This window comes from Lichenostomus cassidix, chromosome 1Ab (genome assembly GCF_008360975.1).
Source record: "Lichenostomus cassidix isolate B80296 chromosome 1Ab, HeHo_3.0, whole genome shotgun sequence".
In the NCBI taxonomy this organism is placed as follows: domain Eukaryota; kingdom Metazoa; phylum Chordata; class Aves; order Passeriformes; family Meliphagidae; genus Lichenostomus; species Lichenostomus cassidix.
In genome coordinates, this window is record NC_139481.1 from 10,594,868 (window position 1) to 10,619,372 (window position 24,505).

At 41.8% G+C, this 24,505-nt stretch overlaps 1 protein-coding gene and 1 long non-coding RNA gene across 4 annotated transcripts in view; one reads left to right on the forward strand and one right to left on the reverse strand.

Annotated features, from left to right (window-relative positions):
- Window positions 1-24,505, reverse strand: part of LOC146442924 (uncharacterized) — a 300,193-nt gene that overhangs the window by 85,192 nt on the left and 190,496 nt on the right. The gene's annotated exons all lie outside the window — the stretch shown is intronic.
- The window catches only part of KIAA0930 (KIAA0930 ortholog), a 92,524-nt gene that overhangs the window by 15,827 nt on the left and 52,192 nt on the right, over window positions 1-24,505 (forward strand). Inside the window, exon 1 of one of the 3 annotated variants that reach the window (XM_085049752.1) lies at window positions 19,884-20,224. The exons of the other annotated variants lie outside the window; for them this stretch is intronic. Within the exon in view, the coding sequence (XP_084905878.1) occupies window positions 20,101-20,224 (124 nt within the window). The 5' untranslated portion in view covers window positions 19,884-20,100. Of the gene's footprint in view, window positions 1-19,883; window positions 20,225-24,505 lie in introns of those variants that run through there. 3 annotated transcript variants of the gene reach the window in all.

Genomic DNA, 24,505 nt, shown 5'->3' on the forward strand with positions numbered 1-24,505 from the left:
CAAAACCTGTGTGTGTGAGTACAAATGTGGACTCCACAGTCGACGTTATTTTGATTTATTAGTGTATTTGCAGAGTTTTACTGTGGTACAGACTGTGTTACAGTGCAGTGTGTCCTGCTAGGAATGACATAGATCAGAGAACCACAAAATGAAAAGTGTGTTTACAATAGAATGTGAATTTTGTTTCAGAAACATTATGTTGTTCGATAGCTGTCCTTTCAGGTCTCACTTTCATATGCCTCTTAGAAATTCAGCTGTGAAATTTCACTCCACCTTCCTTAACAGCCAAAACCCAAGTACACTGCAGGCCATGAAAAGCAGATATGTATGACTAAATAATATATCTATACAAGGCAGTTAGATTAAAGATTTATGATATTTACTAACACATGGCCATATCCTTAGCACTTTAGTCTGGCAAAGCTCCATTGATACATATCCAGTACATCCCAGCTGGGAACCCAACCTTCAAAACCTTTACTCTGAGGACAGTCATTATCATTTTAAAGAAGATTTTGTTTCTTTGCTCTGTCTTTTTTGGGGTTTTATTTTTTTTATAAAGGGAAACCCCTCATTTCATATATTTTTATATTAAACAAGGCATGTATGTGATATTTTAGCCTTTGATTAGTTTATTTTAGTTTCATTCTCTACATTTATAGCAGGATGTTATTTTAATTGCAAAAATATACAGAACTGTTCAAATTACAAAGTTTTTAATTATATCTCATGTTTTAATTTTCCTTTGAACCCAAAATGCATTCATAGAAACAAGATGGATTACAACCAGTAAATGGAATGATTACTCATCCTTTATTATGTTGGGTTTGGTTTTTTTTACTTTATTATGTTAACTGTAACATGATTACTCATGTTTTATCTTCAATAATCATTGTCTGGTTCTGTCTTACTATGAGGGATTCAAACTCTTTCTACCATGGAATAATCAGTATTCTCAGATACATTCTTTCAGTTTTGATGATTTCTAAACAAATAGCCACATTTTCATAAAATCTTTTTATGTGAGACAGTGATAAATATTCATTTGATTGTTGAAAGGCTGAGGCACAGAAAGCCTCACCAAAAAAATTTGCACTCATCTGGAATATCTGTGTGATAAAACAAGAAATATATATTTTTTGTTTCTAGTGTATTTTTTGTCATTTGTCCAGGCACAAAAAGCCCTGACCAGTTTCACCTGAGTTTTCCTCCAGGAAGATATTTACTAGATGCATACCTAGTTTCTAATGCAGAGATATTCTTTCAAGTTAGCTCTCTATACAATCCTAAATCAACTGATTAATAAAAAGGAATGAGTATACATGTAGTTGCCTGAATGTTTATAAGATTTTTATATCTTTTCCCTGAGTTTTCCTAAAAACCAGTCATGCTACAAGTGTATTATAAGTTTAAAAAGTAATTTCAGAGACATGGTGGCATTGCATTTTTTGCTGACCAGATAGGATATTGACTTAAAACAAAGGTCAGTAAAAAGGAGGTCTCATCACTGAAAAACTGTAATACCTCTAAAATGAAAAGCTCTGGCTTTTTTTTTCTTTTGTTGCTCGGACAGAAATTAAAAAGAACACCACAAAACCAAAGCCCAGCATGACTGATTTTCTGCCTTAATTTGGTAGGCCAGTGGTGGCTGAGCTGCTGCAGAGCCATGAGCTGTAATTCCTTTCCAGCCATGCTTGGAGTGCACTTTGCCTGTCCTTGGGCACCTCTGCTGCTCCTGCTGCTTTTCCCAGCAGAGCAGGAAGGAGCAATTCCTGTGCTGCCCACAGCCTGGGCTTGGAATATCCTGCAAAGCTGTGAGGCAAATGCTGAGCCACACCTGGAAGGTGGACAGTGAGGAGAGTGGAAGAGCATTTCCATTGCAGCTCCAATGCCAAGACACCACATTGACTTCAGCTTTCTCTGACTGTTACAGAATAGGAAAAAATTAAAATTCTCCTTTTAAAATATACTTACACACACTATAATTTTGGCCAAGTACTGATCTCAGTTCTTGGTGATGCTGTAAATTCTGGGTTTATAAGCAGCTAATATGACAAAATGTGCAGAGCCATTGTCCTCTTCAGCAAAATAAATGCTATGCAAGTCTGAGCAGTTCTCAGTTGCACAGGTTGAGCTACATTTTCCAGTGAAACATGACAGAGCAGCTTCCAGCTGAGCATAAAGTTCAGCTGAACTTTCCTAGGTAAAGTTTCCTGTCTTGCCATCAAATCTGAACCAGCTTACTTTGAGCTATTTGTGGTATTTCTACCCATTATACACTGTACACATAGGGAAATCTTGGAGCTAGAATTACTAATCCAGATCCAGCACTGTTCTTATGTAGTTACTTGAGCAGTGCAGAATAAATTTGTAGTCATTTTTATTTGTTGCTATTTTCTGTCGACCCTTCATAACAAAAAACATGTAGAGGTGAAAAATTGTGCTGTAATTTATTTCTGTTGTTTGAAAACCACAAACTACTATACATTTTTCTCTCAACATACAGAACATGACTGTCTCCAAAATAGCCAAAATTCAGAGTTGCAGGTTTATTTCTATTTGACTTAACTATTGTTGTCATAAGGAATGTATATTTCTTTTAAGGAATTTTGTTTATTCAAAAAAATGCATCTAAAGGTCCGAAAGGAACACTAGTTGATTTTTTCTTTGATCAGGAAGACCATCAAATGTGCCTCTCTGTGTATTCTCATGCTCTTATCAATACTTCCCCAAGCTTCCTGCTGACTTTCATAGGCTATTTATGCAGACTCTGCTATAGTATCTTAGCATTTTCTACAATCTACCCAATCGGTCTTCAGCAGACCCTCCACTGCACACTACTGTCTACCATGGGGAAGGAAATATTTTTCTTTCATTTTGCCTTTTACTATATCCATTTACTTTTATTAGATTTGCTATAATCTTTACATCAGATTAATCTAATGGCTACTATTAGCAATTCTAAGATTTATTTCATAATTCTAATTAAATACTTGAGTATATTATAGTGTAGAGACAAAGGAATAACATATCTACTGTACCACCCCACTGAAGAACTGAAAATAAATTAGTTCATATTTTTGCACACATATTATTTACTTCTGTGTAGAAAGAGTCTTATGTCTATGACTCAATAAAAGTCTCAGTCAGCCAAAAATTTAACCAGTTTTTCAATAATCCTGAAGATCATTAAGCAAAGACCAACATTTTTCAGAGTTCAGTAACCACAACCAACACAATACTTAGCATAATTTTTTCAAAATAAAAAATCTGAAAATAAATGTTTTTGAACCCACACCTATCCGCAGACACTGAATTATTTAAAACATCCTGGCCAAATGGCACCATGGACGTCTGTAATCATATGAACTTCATGTACAAGCCACAAGCAGTCAGAGACTTGATTTTTATCCAAGTTTAGGAAGTTGATTGTCCTACCTAATTCTTACTTCCCCTACTTCACTTTATATTTCCACAGGAAGATACTGAACAGGCACAGAAATCCCAGAAGATCTTTGTCTATAAAGAAATTAGGGGGAGAATAAGCTCCAAACTGTCATAGCCCAGGTTCAGGATGTTTCTCTTGGGTGTTGAACCATCTTGACCCATCAGGTTTGCTTTTCTCTTTAAGTAGTTTTGGGCAGCCTTCTATGACTCTACTTAGAATCAGAAAATAAAACAAGGAACCAAAGTCAAAACTTCAGACCTTCAGAGTTTAAGACAAGTATTTCATGAAAAGTTTCTTTTTCTCGATACAAACCAAATATTTGAACTCAGAAGCACTGAGGGATTTTTGCTCACCTTCAGGAGTCATGTTGTGGTACTGCATATATCCCCTGGCCCTTCTCATTGGGAAACCAGGAAACTATTGTCCTTTAACAGCTCTAAAGAGTGTTTGCACATAAGGGCTGTGCCTAAGAGGCTCTACCACCATCACTAGCAAAGACCTTTGGGTTGGAGCTATGAAGGACACAAAAGGTAATGTTTTACTTTTCCTTGGTCAGAATTAGTCAAACTCTAGTCCTTGCCATTTTTTCCTATATGAGGTAAAAATAGGTGACTACTCTTCAAAGGGATTACCGCCACTTTTTTCCTAATTACTGCCAACCTGTTGACAGGTTCAAATCACTTGAATTTCCTGATTTCATATTTGTAAAGTCAACAAGATCTCTTACTCTCAGCATACCTTTCTATCCCTTGAACTTTCAAGGATTTTCAACATGTTCAATACTGCATTTAAAACATGGAAGCATGCAAGACACTGCAATATCTGTTGAAAGGTCCATGTCTAGCATCATTCTACTTAGGCCAAGTTGATTTGATGACCATTTCTATCTACACAACTTCACGTGCTCAGGAGCCACATGAAATTCTCTGTTTAATCTTGCCTTTAAAAGTAGTTCTATGGTTTGATTTCTTAAATATAGTAGAAACTATAGATTAAAGATGACACAAAAGATTAATTCCGTTACCACACTGCTTCTTGAACATAACCACACTGGAATTATCAGTACTTTCTCTTCTCTTCTCTTCTCTCAAATGTAGTCATGCATCATGGATTGCTCCTGAATATCTAAGACACTCCAATGCCATTACTTTCACAAGTGCTGTGCTCATTTCTTCCATTCTGAAATCTTCCTCATTACCGCCATAGATACCAATGAATGATAAATACCTCACAGCACTTCTATCAACTGCTTTGGAAACACCATTAATGTGATCCATTCTTGGCTCTAGAAATGGAATGAAACATTTGGGTGGAGTTGCCAAATATCATTAGTGTCACTTGTCCTTTTGACCAGATCATTAAGACCTAATATAAGGTAAAGCTATTTTTTATATCTGTTAAGCAATGCAGTTCCATTTCACATTCTTATTGGCAATGGAAGGAGCCAAGTTCTACTCTACTGCTGGATTGAGAAGCCGGGTTATTTTGAGTCACTGGATTTGTCCTTTCAAATTAAGATACAGATATATTAGAAGTATGGAAAAGGTGAAGGGCTCTGTATTGGGGCCAGATCAATTTAATATTTTATTGATGATAAATAAAATATTTATTTTATTTTATCCTGGATGACAGGATAAAACAACAAAATATTTATAAATAAAATGACAAAATATTTATTTTATCCTGGACGACAGGATCAAGAGCAGCCTTAATAAATTTGTGGATGACACCCAGTTAGGTGGGAGTGTAGATCTGCTGGAGGGCAGGAAGGTTCTGCAGAGGGACCTGGACAGGCTGGAACCATGGACTGTGGCTAACGGACTGAAGGCCAGCAGGGACAAGAACTGGGTCCTGCCCTTGGGTCACAACAGCCCCAGGCAATCCCACAGTCCAGGGCCAGTCTCGGGTGTACTTGATTTTGTAAAGATATGGTAAAAACATTTCAAAGGTCAGCAGCCTGAGGTGTAAACAGTTTTCCTCACAGGTTACAGGATTCATCTAGGTTTGACAGAAAGGTTGGAGAATGGGAAAAAATGGAAAAAAAGAAACCAAATAAGGAGTGAGGCTTGCAACCAGCTATATGGAAAAGAGATTTTTATGATGATGAAATGTCAGGTGATATCCAAGTTAAAGAAAAGACCTGACACTCTGGGATGGTTTTGTTATAACAATTTCTTTATCTGACTGCTACCATATGTGATTTCTGAAAGACTTCTGATCTAATTTCTAAAGCTTTGTTCACAAGCAGTAACTAGTATGTTTAATCTCTTCAGGACAAAGACTCTCTTCTTCTGTCCATGCATAATAATTAAACATAGCATAATTTAGAGCCTCTAGATATTGCATGTGTGGGATACTGTAGCATTCAAAGCTAAATGCATGGCATTTTTCCTTTAGTTTAATTTGAAAATATTACCCTTATTCTTTTCATGCTGCCCAACAACAGAATATGGTCTTCACAAGTGGAATTGTCCCTTTCTACCTACTGCAAAGCCTTACAGGTGTGTTTCCCCTGAACACGCAGTACAAGCAAGGCTTTGGAACAAATCATGCCATCGAACCAGCTCATCAAGAGAAACTCTGGCAGCTGTCCATGACACTGCTGAATGAAAGCACTTGTCAGAGCTAACACACAGCCAAGCACCCATGGACAGACAGGGAAACACTCGCTAATTACCTCCCAAGTCTTCCCATTTACTTGATTGAGCCTGGCACAGAAATAGAATGTGAGAAACGTCTGCTCTGCAGGGACTTGGTGCTTGCATGTAGAGACATTAGCTCTTCCTGACAGGAAATTGCTTTCCTCCCTTAATGTTTCCACAAAGAACTGGTGAGATGCAGGAAGTAACTGTGAATTTGGCATCTGATGTGCATAAAGCTTCAACAGTCCCTGTAAGCAGGCAGCACTTGGTGTAAGAGTTGGTGTGCATTTCAACTCTGAGCAGGCATGGCAGCACTCCTTGGCACTCCTGACATGCAACACTGACTGGAAAAAGGCTTTTCCTGACAACCACACTTTGGGTGGATTGACAGAGACAGCTGTGAAGGAGGAAGAGATGTTTGCAACACAGCATTTCTTTTGGCCCTAGCAACCAAATTCATGTTTCAAGAGTGAAAAGTTTCTGCCTAAATTCATGGAAACAAGTAATCCTCAGTGTTCTATAAGCCATCAGAGCTGTGAAATTCAAATTGATGTTCTTCAGCTTATTTATGTTAAATATGCTAAGAACAGCCTTTCTTCAGTGGAAAGAGACATTGAGACTCTGAGCTTTTTGCCCCCCCCCCTTCCACCAGCACAGGAGCCTGTCTGTGGCCTCCAGGGCTGAAGGCTGAACTCTTAATTCACATTCAAATTATAGGTAACAGCTCTGGCCTGATGGCTTATCGGCTAAGCATGCATTTGAAACCAGCACAGAAACCGCTGAATCATCCCATGAAGGACTGTCACCTTGGAGGGGGCTTTGGGGGTATCCAAAGACCACCAAGACATACGGAGCATGCGTGGTGCACATGCTAATGATATTAATGACTTCCGAAAAATGATTTGTATAACCACTCCTATCCTGAAGAATGTAATTAATATTCATGATTTTACCTATAACTCTGTGTCTTTGGGGTACTGAGGTGTGTGTGTGTTTGGTGGAAACAATCCCCACACATCCGGTGCACCGAATAAAGCAAATACGCACTTCTCTGACTTGGTCTCTGAAGTGTCTCTGAGCTCGATTGGGGCGAATCAAACTGGCACCCCAGATGGGACCCTGACTCTGCTCGGCTGCCGGATCCAGGGGTAAGCAGACCTCCCAGTCGCGACCCTGAATTTTCAGGGGGAGCTCAGCTGTCCTTTGGCTCACGGCGGGAGTAGACTAAGGACCATCTGCACCAAATTAAGGTATTTGCTACTTTTAAAATAAATGCCTGCAGGTCCGGGGTGATAGTCCCCGAGGGTGGGTTGAGACTGGGTCTCCCGAAATTAGTCCCGGGCAAGGGGTTGGACCCCCGGGGTTGGACCCCGCTGTCAAGAAAAGGTACTTTTAAAAGGTTGGACCCCGGGGTTGGACCCCGCTATAGTTAAAGGTGCCTTTAAGGGGTTGGACTCCACTGTATTACAACATACTGTGATTTTTGTTCTGTCTGTTGTTATTCTGTTACTGTATTACTGTGTCATTATTTTGTTAATGTGTGAGTGTGAACGAATGAGACGTGTCTCCGACATTAAGCGAGAATGGAGCTTTATCTACGTTTCCGTTCTCTAGCGACAGAAACGGCCAGAGAAAAGCGAAGACACTGGCAAAAAGTGAACGAGTGTGAGTCATATATAAACCGTTGGTTTAGAGTGTCTGGAAGGGAGCAAATTATATTGTTGAATGGAGGGATTTTGGCTGCTGAGTTGAGAACGCTCAGACCCCAACACCTTTCTAGTATTGCTCTATTTGATTTTGCGATTAAAATTCTGTGTTTTGTGTGTGGAAACCGTTATGAAACTTAAACTCAGTGCGCGTGTATTAATTATGAGAGGAAGTGATGTTGTCTATTTGCTCGGGTGCTTCTAAAATTTTTTAATGTGTGTGCATTTACTGTGTGTGCAAAATTTTACCTGTGTTAATTGGTATTTTTGCCGGCATATAAATTTATGCGGGGACGCCCGCAAGATAAAAATAACTAATTGAATCTACTAAGTACCTCTTTAGAGCTCCTGTGTGTAGCTGCTGAAATATAGTTGTATAGAATGTTGTAGTAGATGGAGCTTGCAATTAAATAAGAGTAAGGGGAAAAGAAAAAAAAGGAAGAGAGGTGTTTCGAGACCCTCCCCCATCTTGCCTAAAATTTTAACAGCTAACCCAGGGCGAGCTGCAGTTCCCTGTACCCTCCCCTTTCGGCGTGGCAGTGGCGAGCTCGGAGGTGGGGGGCTAGATGCGCAGGCTGAGGCCTGAGGGGAGGTGCGGAGCCGAGCTGGAGCTGTGGGACAGCTGTGAGCTCAGCACCAGACAGTCCCTGACCCTGCCAGCCCCTGGGGCAGGGCGGCTGTGGGACACACCGATCACCTGTGGTGCTGCTGGCCTTGCCTGCTGACAGCCTAGGAGGGGGAAGGGCTGCGTTTGGATACTGCAGAGGGAATGTTTAGAAATGTGAATTGTCTGTTAAGAGTTCTGTCTAGGTCACCAGAATGACTTTGTGGGACAATGAGCACCCCCAGGGAATAGTGCGGGTGGGGGCTGGAGAAGGGCTGAATAAGCCCTGAAGAAACTGGTTAGAAAGATACTGCAAATGTATGTAAGAAAAGATAAAAGAAAGCAGGAGCAAAAGTAGTGCCAAAGAGACACTGTAAGCAAAAATGTCTGTAGAAAAGATATACCAAATCTTGTAATTAACTATTTCAAAGTTAAAATCTCCTGCCTGGGTTACTCTGAGTTGCTGCTTTGGTTTTTTGAACAAAAGTTTGCTCGACCCTTCAAGCAGCCAGCCAAATTGCCTTAGAGAAAATGCAAATTAACTGCTGCAGAGGAAAAAATTTTAGAACTGCTGAGGAGAAGGTAGAGACAAGGTGTGTCTCTGAGCCACTGTCTGGGGCTGTTCAAGCAGCCAAGAACGTGACAATGTGTACTTAATTCATGTCCCCAAGAGGGTTCAGTCCTTTCTGTATGGTTGGTTGTCATGACAAGTAACTTTTGCAAAAAGGTGTTCTTCCCCATGCTTTGAGAATTTGACAGCCACTTTTGGAGAACACGGTGGCGTGATGCTAATTTTATAAGTTACCAAATCCAGTGGCTGGCGGCTATTGATTGTCTCAGAATGTAGCCAGAGGCTGGCCACGCTGTCTGCAAGTTGTGCAGCCAAAGCTCCGATGGTAAATGAAGCCCGAAGGCTGACAATAGGAATATACCTCATAAGTTTCACACCAAGCTAAAGATTTATTAACTCAAAAAACAATCTGAGTAGATGACCAGCGCAGTTATTGTACTGTGAATCTTGTCTAGTAGAACAAGAGTATTTAAGAAAAAAAAGAAAAAAAACCCAAAAACAAAGGGGTTTGACTCAGCCTCCTTGAGGAAGTTGAAGAAAAAAAAATTTTAGTAGTGAGTCTTCAAAAGTACTAGAAGAGTAACAATTTGAAAAATACACTATCGTTAACGAAAGGAAGTTAAAATAAGTGAAACATTGCCTCTTACATAGTCAGCTCAAGCAGCAGAGCTGTAAGTGCTTATAAAATCCTGCGAAGCATATAAAGACAAAATAGTGAATATTTTTACTAATTCTAAATATGCATATAGAGTAATACATGCATTTAAGAAATTACAAGAAAAAAAGGGAAGTTTATTAAATCTTAATTTCTCACTTATTAAAAGAATTCCCAATGGGGAGTTAAACGAGGCAAGAATTCATCATTCTCCCACTCTAACATGTGTTATCACTGTGCAAGTTTGTTTTAACATCTTTCAGTGTGTCCTCATCAGACAAAAAGCTGTGTAAGACGAGGAACCACTCAAGCCACAGAAGCAAAAGAACTGCTAACTTGCCTCACGGCTGTGAGTTCTACAGCCAGAGACTCCTCTCCAGTGTGAAACCAAAATGAAACACATTAAATGGTTTTGTTTTTTGTATTACCAGAACAGTGTTATCCACAGTCAGCTATCCTAGCAAAACCTTGTAATAATTGTAATGGCAAGTATGGCTTCAAATGCAAAGGGGTAAGTAAGCCAGGAAAAAAAAAAAAAGGGAAAGCTATGTGAGCTTGAATCTAAATTTGTGAAATTGATATATAACAATAACAAAATAATTTCATTTTTAAAATGAAAAGGTTTCAAAAGGATGGCTGGCTATTTTACTAAGTATTTATAACTGTTGCTGTTTAATGCATATTTGTTTGTCCAGTGTTTAAGAATGCTAAGCCCCACAAAAGAAAATACTGCCATAGACTAATCTGCCAGGCTTTGGGCTCTGTAATTTAAAAGTTAATTTAAAATAGCAGTTAAAAGTGCCATTCTTCAGTAGCACATTTGAAGTCCTAGAAAAAGCTCGCAAAATCGTATAAAAGATCCTGAACATCTGTTGATTTTGTGAGTGGCTAATATTTGTGAGCATATTTTTTTGTAAATTGAAAGATAATCTAGATTTACGGAGAGTAAAACAAAAGACTGAAAAGGTGAGAAAAGATAGCCTAATGGATCACAAGCAGAAAACTAACAGCATGAGAATCTTAGTCAGTTATCCTTTATGCTTTCCTCTTTCCTTTCTGCTCTGTTTCTAGAAATTCTGCCAAAGTGAGGAAGAAAAGTACCCCATTTTACAAGCAAGAAAAGCTATCAGTAGTCCTGATCACTGTCTGGAGCTGCCAAAACTGAAAAATTTAATGTCTCTGCAACACTTCAAAATGCCTGTGTGTATGGTGTGTGTGGGAAAGGGACAGGTCAGGCCTTGCCCTGGTGAGACAGTGAACTGCTCCTTACCTTACCCCCAGAGCATCCCAGCCCTGCAGTGAGGTCCAGTCATGGACACAGCAGAGGCAGTGCTGCACAGAGCTCCAAGCCCAGCCCTATAGTGGAGCCAGTCATGGACACAGCAGAGGCAGTGCTGCACAGAGCTCCAAGCCCAGCCCTATAGTGGGGCCAGTCATGGACACAGCAGAGGACAGTGCTCCAATCTCCCCATCCCTGACTCCAAAGAAACCTGCTAGGAGATAGAAGGCCCAAGAAAGCCAAAAGAATTAACATTCCTCTTAGAATGTCTATAGATTCTGTCTTTCTTCTTTTTCTTCAAAATAACTGCTCAACCAATGTCTCTACTCCGAATATATAAACCCACCAATTTTCAGTTTTGCCAAGTAGTTTATACCCTAGCCTGAAATAAGTAAACTAAAAAAAGAACCTTTCTACCATTGTAGAGGCCATAATAAGTGCCACTGCAGATGCCATAAAAGCACAGCAAATCAAAATAAAGAGCATCTTACAATTAACTATAAATTTACTGTATGCCAAAAGAGAAAGAGTATGTACAGTTATAAATACAAGCTGTTGCAATTATGTTAATCCTAACTTAAACAAATGTATGTAATAGTTTTTTGTGTTATTGCATTGTTATTTACTGTCTGCAATAGTAGTTATTGTTATATAATATTATGTACTTAGAACTGTGATGTTTATATCCAATAGCAAAAGTATAAACTTAGATATAAAATAGAAAAAGGTATTTACTTTCATAGCATACAAGATTTGTAAAGAATTACAAATTACAAACGAAAAGGGGGGAATTGAGACTCTGAGCTTTTTGCCCCCCCCCTTCCACCAGCACAGGAGCCTGTCTGTGGCCTCCAGGGCTGAAGGCTGAACTCTTAATTCACATTCAAATTATAGGTAACAGCTCTGGCCTGATGGCTTATCGGCTAAGCATGCATTTGAAACCAGCACAGAAACCGCTGAATCATCCCATGAAGGACTGTCACCTTGGAGGAGGCTTTGGGGGTATCCAAAGACCACCAAGACATACGGAGCATGCGTGGTGCACATGCTAATGATATTAATGACTTCCGAAAAATGATTTGTATAACCACTCCTATCCTGAAGAATGTAATTAATATTCATGATTTTACCTATAACTCTGTGTCTTTGGGGTACTGAGGTGTGTGTGTTTGGTGAAAATAATTCCCCACACATCCGGTGCACCGAATAAAGCAAATACCCACTTCTCTGACTTGGTCTCTGAAGTGTCTCTGAGCTCGATTGGGGCGAATCAACATCCCACCTCCTGAAGCTCCGTAGCTGCTTCTTTTTCATTGAATTGCATGAGGAAAGGAAATCTCATCACCTTCTACCTAAGCACATAATAAGTTCACTAAATCTAACAGATACCTCCACCTTTTAAGCTGATCTGGGGACCACTCTTTATAGTCTAAAATCTTCGGCTAAGGAAGAACACCACAACATGAAGGAGTGCTGGGCCTGGGGACACCCAGAAACTGCCTGGTTTAAGACTCCATCTCTTGCTGCTCTGCCTGCCCCAGTGTGATCAACATTCCCCAGGACAGAGTGGGACTGGCCAGGGAACTACTGCCACTAACAGGAAGAGCACTGGACTCCTCAAACTTTCAAATGTCTCACTTTGTCCTCCTGGTGGGACCCAAATGCCTTACAGCACAGAGTAAGTTTGTCTACAAGTAGTACAGAAACTTTTGCTTCTAACACACACAGTCCCTCTAAGGTGTCATTTGGGGAGTTCTTCAGGCATTGTTAAAAGATGCCACAAGCCCAGTTAAGATTTGAACACATATAAATTTTCTTTAACAGGAGACAGTGTCAAAATACAGGAAAATACACAACAACCTTTCCAAGGCTTCTGGAAATATCCAGCCTTGCCAGGATTTATGTCTGATTTATCTATTTCTTATGCTACATCTTGTCAGGATGAACTTGCTCAATTTTAGCAAATACGTGTTCATTTTCAGAGTCACAGCTGATTCAGATACAAGACATAGTTTTCAGGGATTGCTGTACATAAAACACTCTATAATACACAAAAAGTGCAATGTGTGACTGTCAAGATACATGGCCTGAAACTTAGGAGGTAATTGTTTGTAATTCAACTGGATAAGAAAAAGGATTATTTGAAGTGATCATAAATCATTGTTGTGAACTCATTAGATGAGTACCTTTTTAATACAGATCGGCAAAATTTCCATCTTTTTATTTTTGTAAGAATAGCAGATCACATTATTTATAAACGCATTTGTTGAAAGCATAATAATGACTCTGGGCACTAATAAATGCTTTACAAACCACAAAATAATTGAGACCATTTTCACAGTTTAAGTTACCCTAGGTAGTTGCATTTGCTCAGTTCACCACTGGTGGAAAAGGAAGATCTCATGGAGACAACTGACTGAGTTTTATGCCTCAGCCAGTGTGCAGAAAGGCTGGTTGCCTCATCCTGAGCTAGTGTGCAGAAAAGTGCATGTCATCATGACTCAGATACTCTACGTGTTACAGTGTCCAAACCAGCACAGTCTAACACTTACAGAACCATCTTCACAATAAAATTGCTGTTTCACAGGTTTCCTTTCTCCCCGCCTCTGACCCAATGAGATTATTGTGTTTTTGCTTGAGAGAAAAAGGCAAAATTTCATATACTTTCATTTAAACATAAATAGTACTTCGAGCCTTTAACTTCTTTGGTTTGCTTTGCAACTTGAACACAACTTCTCTTACAAAATTGGAGATTAGGCTTCTTGCACATGCAAATGAGTTGATGCCTTTGTAAGATACATTTACAATCTGTATTCTACGGAGACCAAAAAACACATTGAGTTAATTAAAAAAATGCTTCAAGATGAACTCCTGACCTTATTGACACCCACTGACCTCTTCCTTTTACATGCTTGAGTCTATAAGACCAAATTCCACTCAAAATCGTCCTGAAGATAAAATTACTTTTTCTGATTAGAGAAAGAATTTCTCTAATTGGAAACTTGATTTCCCTAATTAATGTATTTATTATATATAGTGGTATGAACACCAGAATATTTTGCAAAAGTGAAAAAGTATTCTTATTATATGACAGGGCATGTCAGAGCAGAGTTCAGCCAGGTAATCTATAGAGAACAACCTTTGTCATAGAGGTAAACTGTTGAAGATCGCAGAATCACAGACTGGTTTGTCTTGGAAGGGCCTTAAAGCTCATCTTGTTTCAGTTCTCTGGCATGGGCAGGGACACCTTTCACTAGGCCAGGTTGTTCAGAACACCAAAGATTATTTGAATTGTCTTGAGTGTAGTTGATCCACTGAATGCTTGCTTAAGTAAATATGAATTTAAAAAACTTGCCACACCGAGTTCTTTATCTGGAGCTGCTGCTTGAGTCATTTCTTAGAGCAACCCACTCTATAAAAGCAGATCTTCTGGAAAGTGCAATTTCTTTTGCTCTGTGCTCACAGATTTTTTTCTTATTTTGCCTGTTATTAAAAATGCTAACTGATGTTCATTAATACTGAAATACTAACATAACTATGCAATATAGTGTAATTAACATAGCATTAAAACCAGTAAAATAAAATCAATCTACTACCAAAATGGTAAACTTTTCAAACAGCCTTTTGGCTCGATATTTCTAAAATACCTAGATATTTCTATTGTTTAGACATTTCTAATAAAAATAAAAGACTACATCATGACTAGTTGCAGTCATAGGGTTCTTAGCCATACTTAGATTTGATTTTGCCCCTGTATTTCTAGAGGTGTAGACACTAATTCAGGAGTTAAAAAACCTCATTTCCAAATGACAACAGAATTATTTAGAAAGTCAGTTTATTTTTAGAAAGTTATCACATATCTTTTCCCAAAAGAATTAAGGACTTAATCACTGCATTCTTTACAAACTTTGCATGATTTGATCACTTCTCTGGAGTAGTTTTTTATACCTTCTGTTACTGCCTGTTGGGATTTAATTTTCTTCTTAAGGCAGAAAGCTGTTCTTTGTGGTTACAAACAGGTCTTGCATAAGCCTTGAGCACCACCTGAAGTGGACAGCAAACACACACATTCCCAGCTCGGTGTGACACAAGGTCAGCTCCAGCCCTGCCTCGCCTCACTGAGCCCTGTAGCCTCACCACCCAATGCTCTCCCACCAGATTTGTCCTCTCAGAGGACACAGGTAACACTTTAGCAGGCTTACACCCTCACACTTTGAAATCCTGTCTCCAAGAGGTGCTGAATGTTTCTTTAGCAATTGCTACCTATGAACTCAAAGCCTGTAACCCACAGAGGCTGAAGAGCGCAGACACAAAAGGGTGAGACACAGGTAAGGTAACATGTCAAGGAATTAAGAAATATACTTGCATCAAGTAAGATTACTGTGGAAAGCAATGCTGTGTCACTCCCTGGGACAGACTTCTCAGCAGATACTCAGCCTGTGCAAGCTCCTGATCACCTCTTCTCTCTGAGGTGACTTCCAGGTAGCTCAGTTTTTTTCAGCAGAACCCCATGCCCTAAATGGAAAGCCCTACCCAGCCTGGCAGGGCCTCCTTTTTTCCTGCAAGGAGCTTGCCTTTGTCAGGGCACTGCCCCATTTCCTCTTATCCAAGAGCTCAGCTACATGAAAGAATAGTTCCTTCTTCAACTTCAGATTTGGTGAGCTGATGAAGAGCTTGGGCTGGGTTTGTAAGTGGTAAGGGCTTTCTAGGTACAATACAAGCACAGCTCAAGGAAAACACTGAGACATGGATTCTGTGTAAGCAGCTTATAAAGCTCAGAAGTCTGTTTTTGCAAAGGCTACAGTTCATATGTCACTCCTACTGAGATAATTATCCTCTCAGGAACAGCAAAGGAACAACCTGGGATAAAAGGCTCAGATGCAGAAGGCTCAGTGGTTTTGGCTGAAGAGCAGAAGGATCAGACTGGGCTGAAAGCTCTTCATACAAGTTCAGATGTGTTTATACTCCTTCAGTGCAAGTCTGAGCACCTCTGTCTTCCATTCAGTATAACCCATGGCAATGAACTGATGAAAGTAGGGGCAGGGGTGACAAGAGTGCTACAAAGAAAGGGAGAAGGGCAAAAGAAAACTAAACAGAACACCTCTAACTTCAAAATTGCATGACCTTAAGTATTCTGCTGTGCATTCAGAGGTCTAACTCCAAAGAATTATTTTAGATGAAAAAAGATCTTGTAACATTCCGTAGATAAAACTTACAGTAATGTAGTATTTAATCTTGGGAGCAAAATTAGGCCTGTGCTGAACACTAAGAAGTTCCAGAAGTAATTTTGAGTTATCTTTCAAGCTGGCCAATTTAACACAGCTCATAATGGGAGGCCCCAAACTGCCATGTCCAAAGTCAGAATGCCTTGATACAGTTAGGGAGGCAATTAAGATTGCAGAATTCCTTTTTGCATATAAACTGCCTGGATAGCCACTGACCCATAGGCATGCCCCCAGCAGAACAGCAGACTGCTAAAGATAGCAATATCCCAATTTAAGACTAAAATAGGATTAGAATTTTTAGATTGCTTAATCTCTTCCTCAAAAAACTGCATTTCATGCCCTGTGTCTTTAAGCTAGATACAACATTCATTTGCTACATATAGCTGTTATTAATCATAATTTCTTATTATCAGTAAAGGAAGATATGAGAAAAATAGGGGTACTTTGCATGTTTTTAATGGATTGAATAGAACTTCCAAAGCTTCAGAGTTACAAAGTCTGCTCCTGCAATAGTTTATGCACACAGAGAGCTTGAAGCACACAAGTATTGCTGGTCTGTGACAGGCTGTAAGTTGCCATGCAGGTTTGGCAGGGGCAGGACTTCCAGGTACGTGCCGTGTAGGGCACAACCATCGGACAGACACTCAAATGCATTCAATAAGCCTGTATTTGCCAACTTGCAAACTCATTTTCACCATTAGATATTCACACCTCATGTGGTCTTGTTAGCACACACTGCAGGCTATCACCATTAGCTACTACTAAAATTAATATAGTAAGAAAAATATAGCCTTATATTAATAACTTCTACGGCTTTTGTGTAGCGAAGCTGACTGTTATTGACTGGTGCAAAAGACACACCCCACAACATTAGGCCAGTTAGGTATTTTTAACAAGTCTAAGGCTTTTGGATTTACCTTTCTGCTATATGGAGCACACATCCTAAGTTACAAAGATTAATCCAGCCCAGCCTCTGCCCCAAAGCCTATCCATCTTGCTGATCAATATGTTTATTTTACATTAGGACATGAAGCGCATTATTATGTAAGAAAGCACAGGAATCTATAGTCAGGGCACTGTGCGGTATAAAACCTCCCAGGCTGGCAGGGCCTTTGTGACCCACAGCTCAGCAGGACAGAACCACAGGGAGGGAACAGGGCAAACCAGAGCCCAAGGCCAAAGGTGCCTGCAGGGTCTGGAAGCAGGTCCAGGGCTGAGCTAAGTGAGCAGCCTGCAGCTCAGGAACCAGAGCAACAGCAGCCACAGCTGAGACACACCCAGAGACCACTCCCCTCCTTCCAAAGGGCCTCAGGGCTGAGCTTGTGTAGAGACCCCAGCCTGGGGAAAAGGAGGCCCCAGGGGGTTGATCAGGGCCATTAAGGATTTTTAGAGCCCTCGGGACTGTAACACCCATTACCCCTTTGTAAGACACAGAATTTTGTGTGTAATTGAGTTCAGTGAGAGCATGCCTGGTCACACAGTGCTCCTGTTATAACAATACCCATTATAACATTGTGCTAAGTGTTGGTGAGGACCTTTAGGACCAATATGTAAAGATCAGATACAAAGCCCCCTCTCTGACAAGAATTTGGCTACACAGAGTGGTTTCTTGTTTCACAATGTACCATGGGATCTGTAAAAAACAAAATCAATTAGCATTCTAGGATTCTAACTGATCCTAAGGGTACTTAATCTATAGTCCCTCTAAGGTGGGACTTTATTCTAAACGTTATTCCTCTGTTTTCTGATCAAGTGCTGTGATCTACTGGGAGGTATGCTTGGCTCAGGAAACCTAGAGGAAGGAAAACAGCTGCATATTTTGTCCTTGGGCCTGTTTGATGGAAGCCAGAGAAAGTCAAAGGTAGGGTGGGGCTTTATAGAAGGCCTGGACAGGGCAGCAGCAGATTTCCTTGGTTGGTTTTTTAAAGCAGGGTGGTAGGAACTTTACAGGTAGTGTTCAGGGCTCAGCAGAGGCTGAACTCCTGGCAACTCTGGAGAAACTGCTGCAGGGTTGTCCACTGGCTGGGGACACAAGTGTTCCCATGTGCCCCCAGCATGACAGTGCTGTTGGGATCCAGCAGCAATCTGCAGGGGAAAGACTAATCAGCAGGATGTTAGGGAAGTGAGACTGTGGCTTCTCTGGTAGCAGAGAGGGTCCTTCCTCCTGACACTGTCAGGAACAACTTGGAGGGTAACAGTACGGAACAGTTGTGTGCTGCTCTTCCCCATGGGATAAATAACTCTCATGAATGCATTTACAGGACTAGCACGGGACTGCAAACATTCATTTTCTCCAAGAAATCAGATTTCACAATGGAAGAGGTGCTTAAGTCCTGAGATTGTATATCCCTGTTTTCTATTGCTTTGTGAAAGAACCGGAAATTTTACTAGCAAAATGCTGCATCGACTTCAAATTTCTTGTCTCTGTCCAATTCAGCAGAAAGGCCTTCCACAGAAAATATTAATCTATATTGCTGTCATGTGAAATGGGGGCATGGCTGTAAACTGCATTCAGCAGGTGTGTTAGTTTATTGGTATCAAAAGCTGACGTGAAACTGAAATTGGTACATGAGGTAAATGTATGCCATTTTGGAGAATGGTCGTACAGAATTTGAAAAGTTTTCTTTCTTATTACGCTGTAGCAAAAAGCAAAAAGCTCAACTCTCAGATGCTGTCAACTCGAAGTCCTCTGACCCTTTTGCTCCTCCCCACCACCACTTGCAAGGTCTGCCAAGTTTCAAATGGGGCTTCAGAGAGAATAGGCTGCCTAAGCCTTTACTAAGGAGAGCATAAAGCAATATTATAAACAAAAAAATGTTGAGCAAATTATTTGCAGGAAAACTGAGCAAGTGGAGGTACTGTTCTCCAGCTTGGGCTTGGAAAATCCTGAATTTCTGAGCGAGTTTTCACCATTGTTGGAATCTGCTGGGGACAACTACCAGCAGCAGCAGAAGGACATGGGATCCAATCTCTGCAGCACAAACTAAGTTATTCCCTGAGATCACCCATTCCTGATTTACACAACAAGAGGTTCTAATGCTAAGGAAGAGGTGATTCAGATCTTGGTGGAGACTTCAGTGGACTCCGTAGGTTGGGTTTTGTCCCTACAGGGGACACGTGGGGAATGGGAGAGCAAGAAGGAAGCAGCAGCTCATCTGTGACATCAATGGGGTGGGCAGGAGAGATCTGCCTGCAGTGACAGTAGATAAATCTGTGGGACACAGTGAGAAGGAAAGACAGCGAAGAAGGTTTCCAGAAAGCCTGACTGAAAACAGTCATTAGATGTCAGAGATGCAGGACTATGTGGGTTTCCCAGGATGCTGTTGATGTCAGGGATGCAGGATGGATTGTCAGGCATGCAGGATGGATGGTCTGGGATGCAGGACTATGTGTTTCTCAGGATATTGGTTGATGTCAGGGATGCAGAATGTGTTTTCAGGGATGCTGGCTGATGTCAGGGATGCAGGATGAGTTGCCCAGTATGCAGGATGGATGGTCAGGGATGCTGGTTGATGTCAGGGATGCAGGATGGGTTTCCCGGGACGCTGGCTGATGTCAGGGATGCAGGATGGGTTGCCCAGTATGCAGGATGCACGGTCAGGGATGCTGGATGCACGGTCAGGGATGCAGGATGGGTTTCCCGGGATGCTGGCTGATGTCAGGATGCAGGATGGGTGCCCGGGATGACGGTGGGTGGCAGGTCCGCCCCGTGGGCGGGTTCGGGCGGCTCCCATCCCGCCGGTCCCGCCCCGCGGCCGCAGCAGCAGGAAGCGGCGGAGCGCGGCCGGGCAGCGCCGGTGGCAGCGATCGCGGGGTCTCGGGGGGCTCGGCGGCGACGCCCAGGAAACTCGCCGAGGGGGAATCGGCCGGGGCGGCGGGACCAGCAGGGCTCCTGGCCATTCCCGAGTCGGGAGCGCCGGGTGCCGCCTCCGCGGCGGCCTGACATGAGCTCATCGGCGGCGGCGGCAGCATGGCCTGTGCCCGGAGGGACGGGGAGGCGGACGGCGAGCCCGACCGCTCCCTGCGGCACATGCTGCGGGCGATAGCGGAGGAGCGGAGCCGCGCCGGGCTGCGGCACGACATCAGCGGCCTCGGTGAGTCGGGCGGGGCGGGCGGGAGCGGCCCGAGCCCCGGGAGAGGCAGCCCGGCCCGCGGAGCCCGGCGGCTGTCAGCACCTGTTGTGTGTCCCACACGGACAGGCCCTCCTGCCGTGCCGAGCCCCTCAGCGCCGGGCTCAGCCCTGCTCCATTGTCTGAAATGCCCTTGGAGAAAGATGGTCTGAAGGCACCGCGCACATCAGCCCGTAGTGTATTTTTTAAGTGCAAACGACGTATCGTGTGTTTTGGGATGCAAACGGAACCGATTTTCGGTGCCTCTTGCCGATGCTCGCTCTTGTGCGGCTCTCAGACGCTCTCTAGAGATTCTGAGCCTGGCACCTCCCTTCTCTGGCTAAATGACTTCACGCCGCTTGCCATGGTCTAGTAAGCACAGAATGTTGTGGCTGCAGCAGGTCGGTTAAGTTTTTTAAGCCACGGAGGTTTTCTTTAGCTTTCTGCCTTGTTTATTTTCATCTCGGTTGATGCAGGTTTCACATGGCACATCTTTATTTAGCTTTTGGCAAAGCTTATGCACTGTAAAACAAAAGTTTCAGGTTGAAATTCAGTCGACTTTAGCCAACAGAATAGTATGGCAGCTCCTTAACCAAAATCATTCACATCAAGAAACTCTTCTGCCCAGACTAATGAATAGAAATTACTCATTTTTATATGCAGCGGTAGGAGATCATGGAAATTGTTCTTCACATCCAAAATTCCTGTCTACCTTATTCAAAGCTTCCAGGACTGGACCTGTGTTCTAAATGGATGAATATCCAGAAGTCCTTGCAGGGGCAGAGCTTGAAAGGGAGAACAGTGATGTGCAACACTCGTTCCTTCCATGGGGCCTTTATTAATGACTTCTCCCTGCTCAGCTCCTTTATAAGGCCCCAAAAGTCTCCTCCATTTTTGAGTCTTTGTTAAAAGCGCAGAATAAGGTCTTATTCAGGTTTCACAGTCTGTGAGGTGTGGATTGACGTGGGGAATCCCTGGTTCTCTGTCTTTATGCTAGTTAGTCTGCCAGTGGTTGCTGTGGTCTCCTTGGGAAGGAATGGGCTCTCTGTTCTTTCCTTTTGCTTTACCACAGAATGAAATCTTGTGTGAACAAGCAGAAATGATTCTTAGTTCTTTATGCTTTTTTCTAATGGAATTGGCTCTCTGGGCTTTAATGTAGTGTTGAAATGTTACAGGTTCTAATAAAGTAAGTAAAATGCTGTGGCAAAGGAATTGTAAACAAAACAGGGAAAAGCTTGCAAGATCTAAATGCCTGTGAGATTCCATTCATTGGAAAGCTTCTGTCGGGTCATGTTTGGCCATATCATGTTTGAATGTGAAATAAAGAGTCCCAGGAAGAGAAATATAACCATCACTTTCTTTTGCTGAAACTGGAAAAGGGAAGAACTGTGGTAGCTGATAAGACCGTGCCAATACTCCCTCTCTGCTTGTGTTTGAACACACATGCTCAGTAGCCCATCATGAGAAGTCCTGCTGAGTAGCTTTGGGATAGTCACACGAGGAAGAGGACATTGTATGTCTCTTCTACCAGGTAAAGACTTGAAAGCCTCGGGAGATCTGCTTAGCTAGTGGCACTGTGGGGCTGCTGCTGGCTGTGGACAATTGCCCATGTATGTCCGCCCCTGTGTGGAGATGTGCATTTTGCAGTGTGCTGCGTGTTCCCTGATCCATAACGTTGTCATTCCCAGTTAACGTTGTCATTTCCCCTGTGCTGTGATTTATTACCAGGTTAGTAAATTGTTTAAATACCTGCCTTAGGAAAAACACTGAGCTTTTGGAGTGGTGCTCAGTAGAAACTGTAGATTAACCTGAGGTGTCACTCTGTGGCTCAAACTCATGCATGTCTGCTCTGTACTAGTGAGTGCTGTTGCAAGACATGCAACACAGCTGGAATAGCCTGAGCTGTTCTGGAGTGTGCTGGCTTCTGGCAGCACATCAGATACGAAGGTTTTTCCTCAAGTTCAGAACTCATTAAAATAGTCACAGTAGTACTCTGGTTTCAGGTGGTTAACACAGAGGTTTTGTCTGCCTTTTGTGCCTGGGTGACATTTCACCTGAGGGGCTGCAGGACCTGCACAGCCACGGATGGTTTTAGTTTTATGGTGGTGCTTTTTGTCGTGACCATATCCTTTTGAGCTGTTTCAGCAGGTGAAACCTGTTGTTCTTTAGTTCCCTTCAAATCAGTTGGCAAAGACTCCAACCGTGTTTTTTCTCTGAGTGCTGCTAACTCCTCGACAATAAAATGGGGCTCACTGGGTCATAGCTTGGCCATTCTCTCTCCTTTCATGTATTTCCTAGGAGTGAGCCCAACTAAGGAGGAAGCTGCTGTTTTTGCTGACACTGAGGTTTGGTGAGAGGAATTGCTTTGTTTCAAGAATATCACACAAGCATTTGGACAGGCTTTGTCCAAAAATGTAAATCCCCTTGTGTGGTGGGATTTAGTGTAATATCCTGTTTGTGTAATGTACAAAATGTAGCACTTCAAAATAATGACTCATGTGTGACTCCTTACCAAGCTGCAAAGGGTGATGTCTCTCCAAGAATTCTTGGCTGGATGTTTGTGTCAACCAGTTGGACAGTACTGCTCTGGTCTTGTGCACTAAGCTCCCTCTGAAGTGCTGTTGGTTGCAACATTTCTCTGGCAAAATATTTCTGCTCCTGAGGGAGTGAGAGACGTGCTGTGTGTCTCCTCAGCCAGGCTGCGTGTAAGACTCTGAAGTTAGCTTTTGGGCAAAGCCCTGAACTGGGTTGTTTTAGTTTTGGTGGTTCCTGATAGTACTGTGTAACATTTTCAGATGCTTAGCTTCCTTGTCTTTCTGTCTTCAGTGACAATTTGCCCTGCCTTAGAGTAGCAGAGTGGGTTTGGATGGAGGTGTGATTTTATTTGTATTGGAGTGTAGAATGAGTAAGAAAAAACAGATAGGTAGATCCAAACAATCTCTTGAACTGTGGCTGGTCATTAGTGGAGACACATAGTGAATGAAAAATTGAGAGGTTGTAGGGATCCTGAAAAGAAGGTGACTGCCCTGTCAGTGTAGCACACGGGGCTTTAGCAAGGAGCTGCAAACTGAGGTGTGTAATGAGAACCTGTCCCAGGTGCCAGCAGAGAAGAGACCCAATAGTCTTACCTGTCATGAAGAGTTTCCTGTGCTTGCTTTCCTGGTGGTAGTGGGGTTGTCCTGGGACTTGAAGGCTCTTGAGGAGAGGAGGGCGTGCTTGCTGTGGGGGCAGCGAAGCAGGAATGTTCATCCTCAAAGCCACAGGGTTGCCTGGACTTGTTTGTGCAGCTATGCATGAACCTCGAGGCTCATCATGTGAGAAAAGACTGTGCTGTGATTCATGGGCCACATTGCCATGATGAGTAAGTCCTGGAAAGAATTCTTTAGCCTTCCTGACGGAAGGCAAGGTGAGGTGCCACACAGTAAATCCTGGTCCCTGTGATAGAAACATCATGTGGGTAGAGGGATGAAGAACAGGAGAAGAAATTTTTGGAAAACAAAAGAGGTTAAAATGAAGAATTAAAATGAGACTGAATTAATACTTTGGATTTGAAAGTACTAGATTCAGGCCTTAACTTTTTCACAGTGTAGTAACTTTTAATTAAATTACAATGTTCAAGAAGGATACATTTGCTTCTATAACTCGGAAGAAAGTGTATCCACAGAGTAGGTGGAAGTGTCTGCAGAGAATTTACTGCAGCACAGAACTGGTTTGACAGGAGTCACTTTCCTGCAGACACAAAACATTTGCGATTCTTCTTGGGGTTAGTTCAGGGAATTGTGCAGTCAAAGGTGAGAAACTACAAAAGCTGCGAACCTTTTTTTTTTCTTTTGATTTGTCAGTAACAAGAAGGTATGAAAATCACATCTGTCGTAAAAAATACTTGAGGGACGTATACAACCAAATTCACCAACTATGGGTAATGTGGCCTGTAATGAGTTTAATTTAGAAGAATTTGATTTCAGTTTAAAATATTTTTTTTACTTTTACCTTAATATTTGCACTATTTCTTTTGCTGTATTTATATTTTGCAGGTAATGAATGTTAAATGTTCACTAAAATGTATAATCAAATACTGAAGAGAAAAAGATATACTAATGTAAGAAACTTATAAATAGTAAAATAAAAAAGTATTTTTAAAGTAGCTTCCTAATTAGTCAAAAACAAACAAAAATACCCCCCACAACATTCCAACCAGGAAGAATCTGTATTTCTTTTCAGGAAAAGTTCTGGAAAGTGCAAATGCAAAGCAACATCAGAACAGAG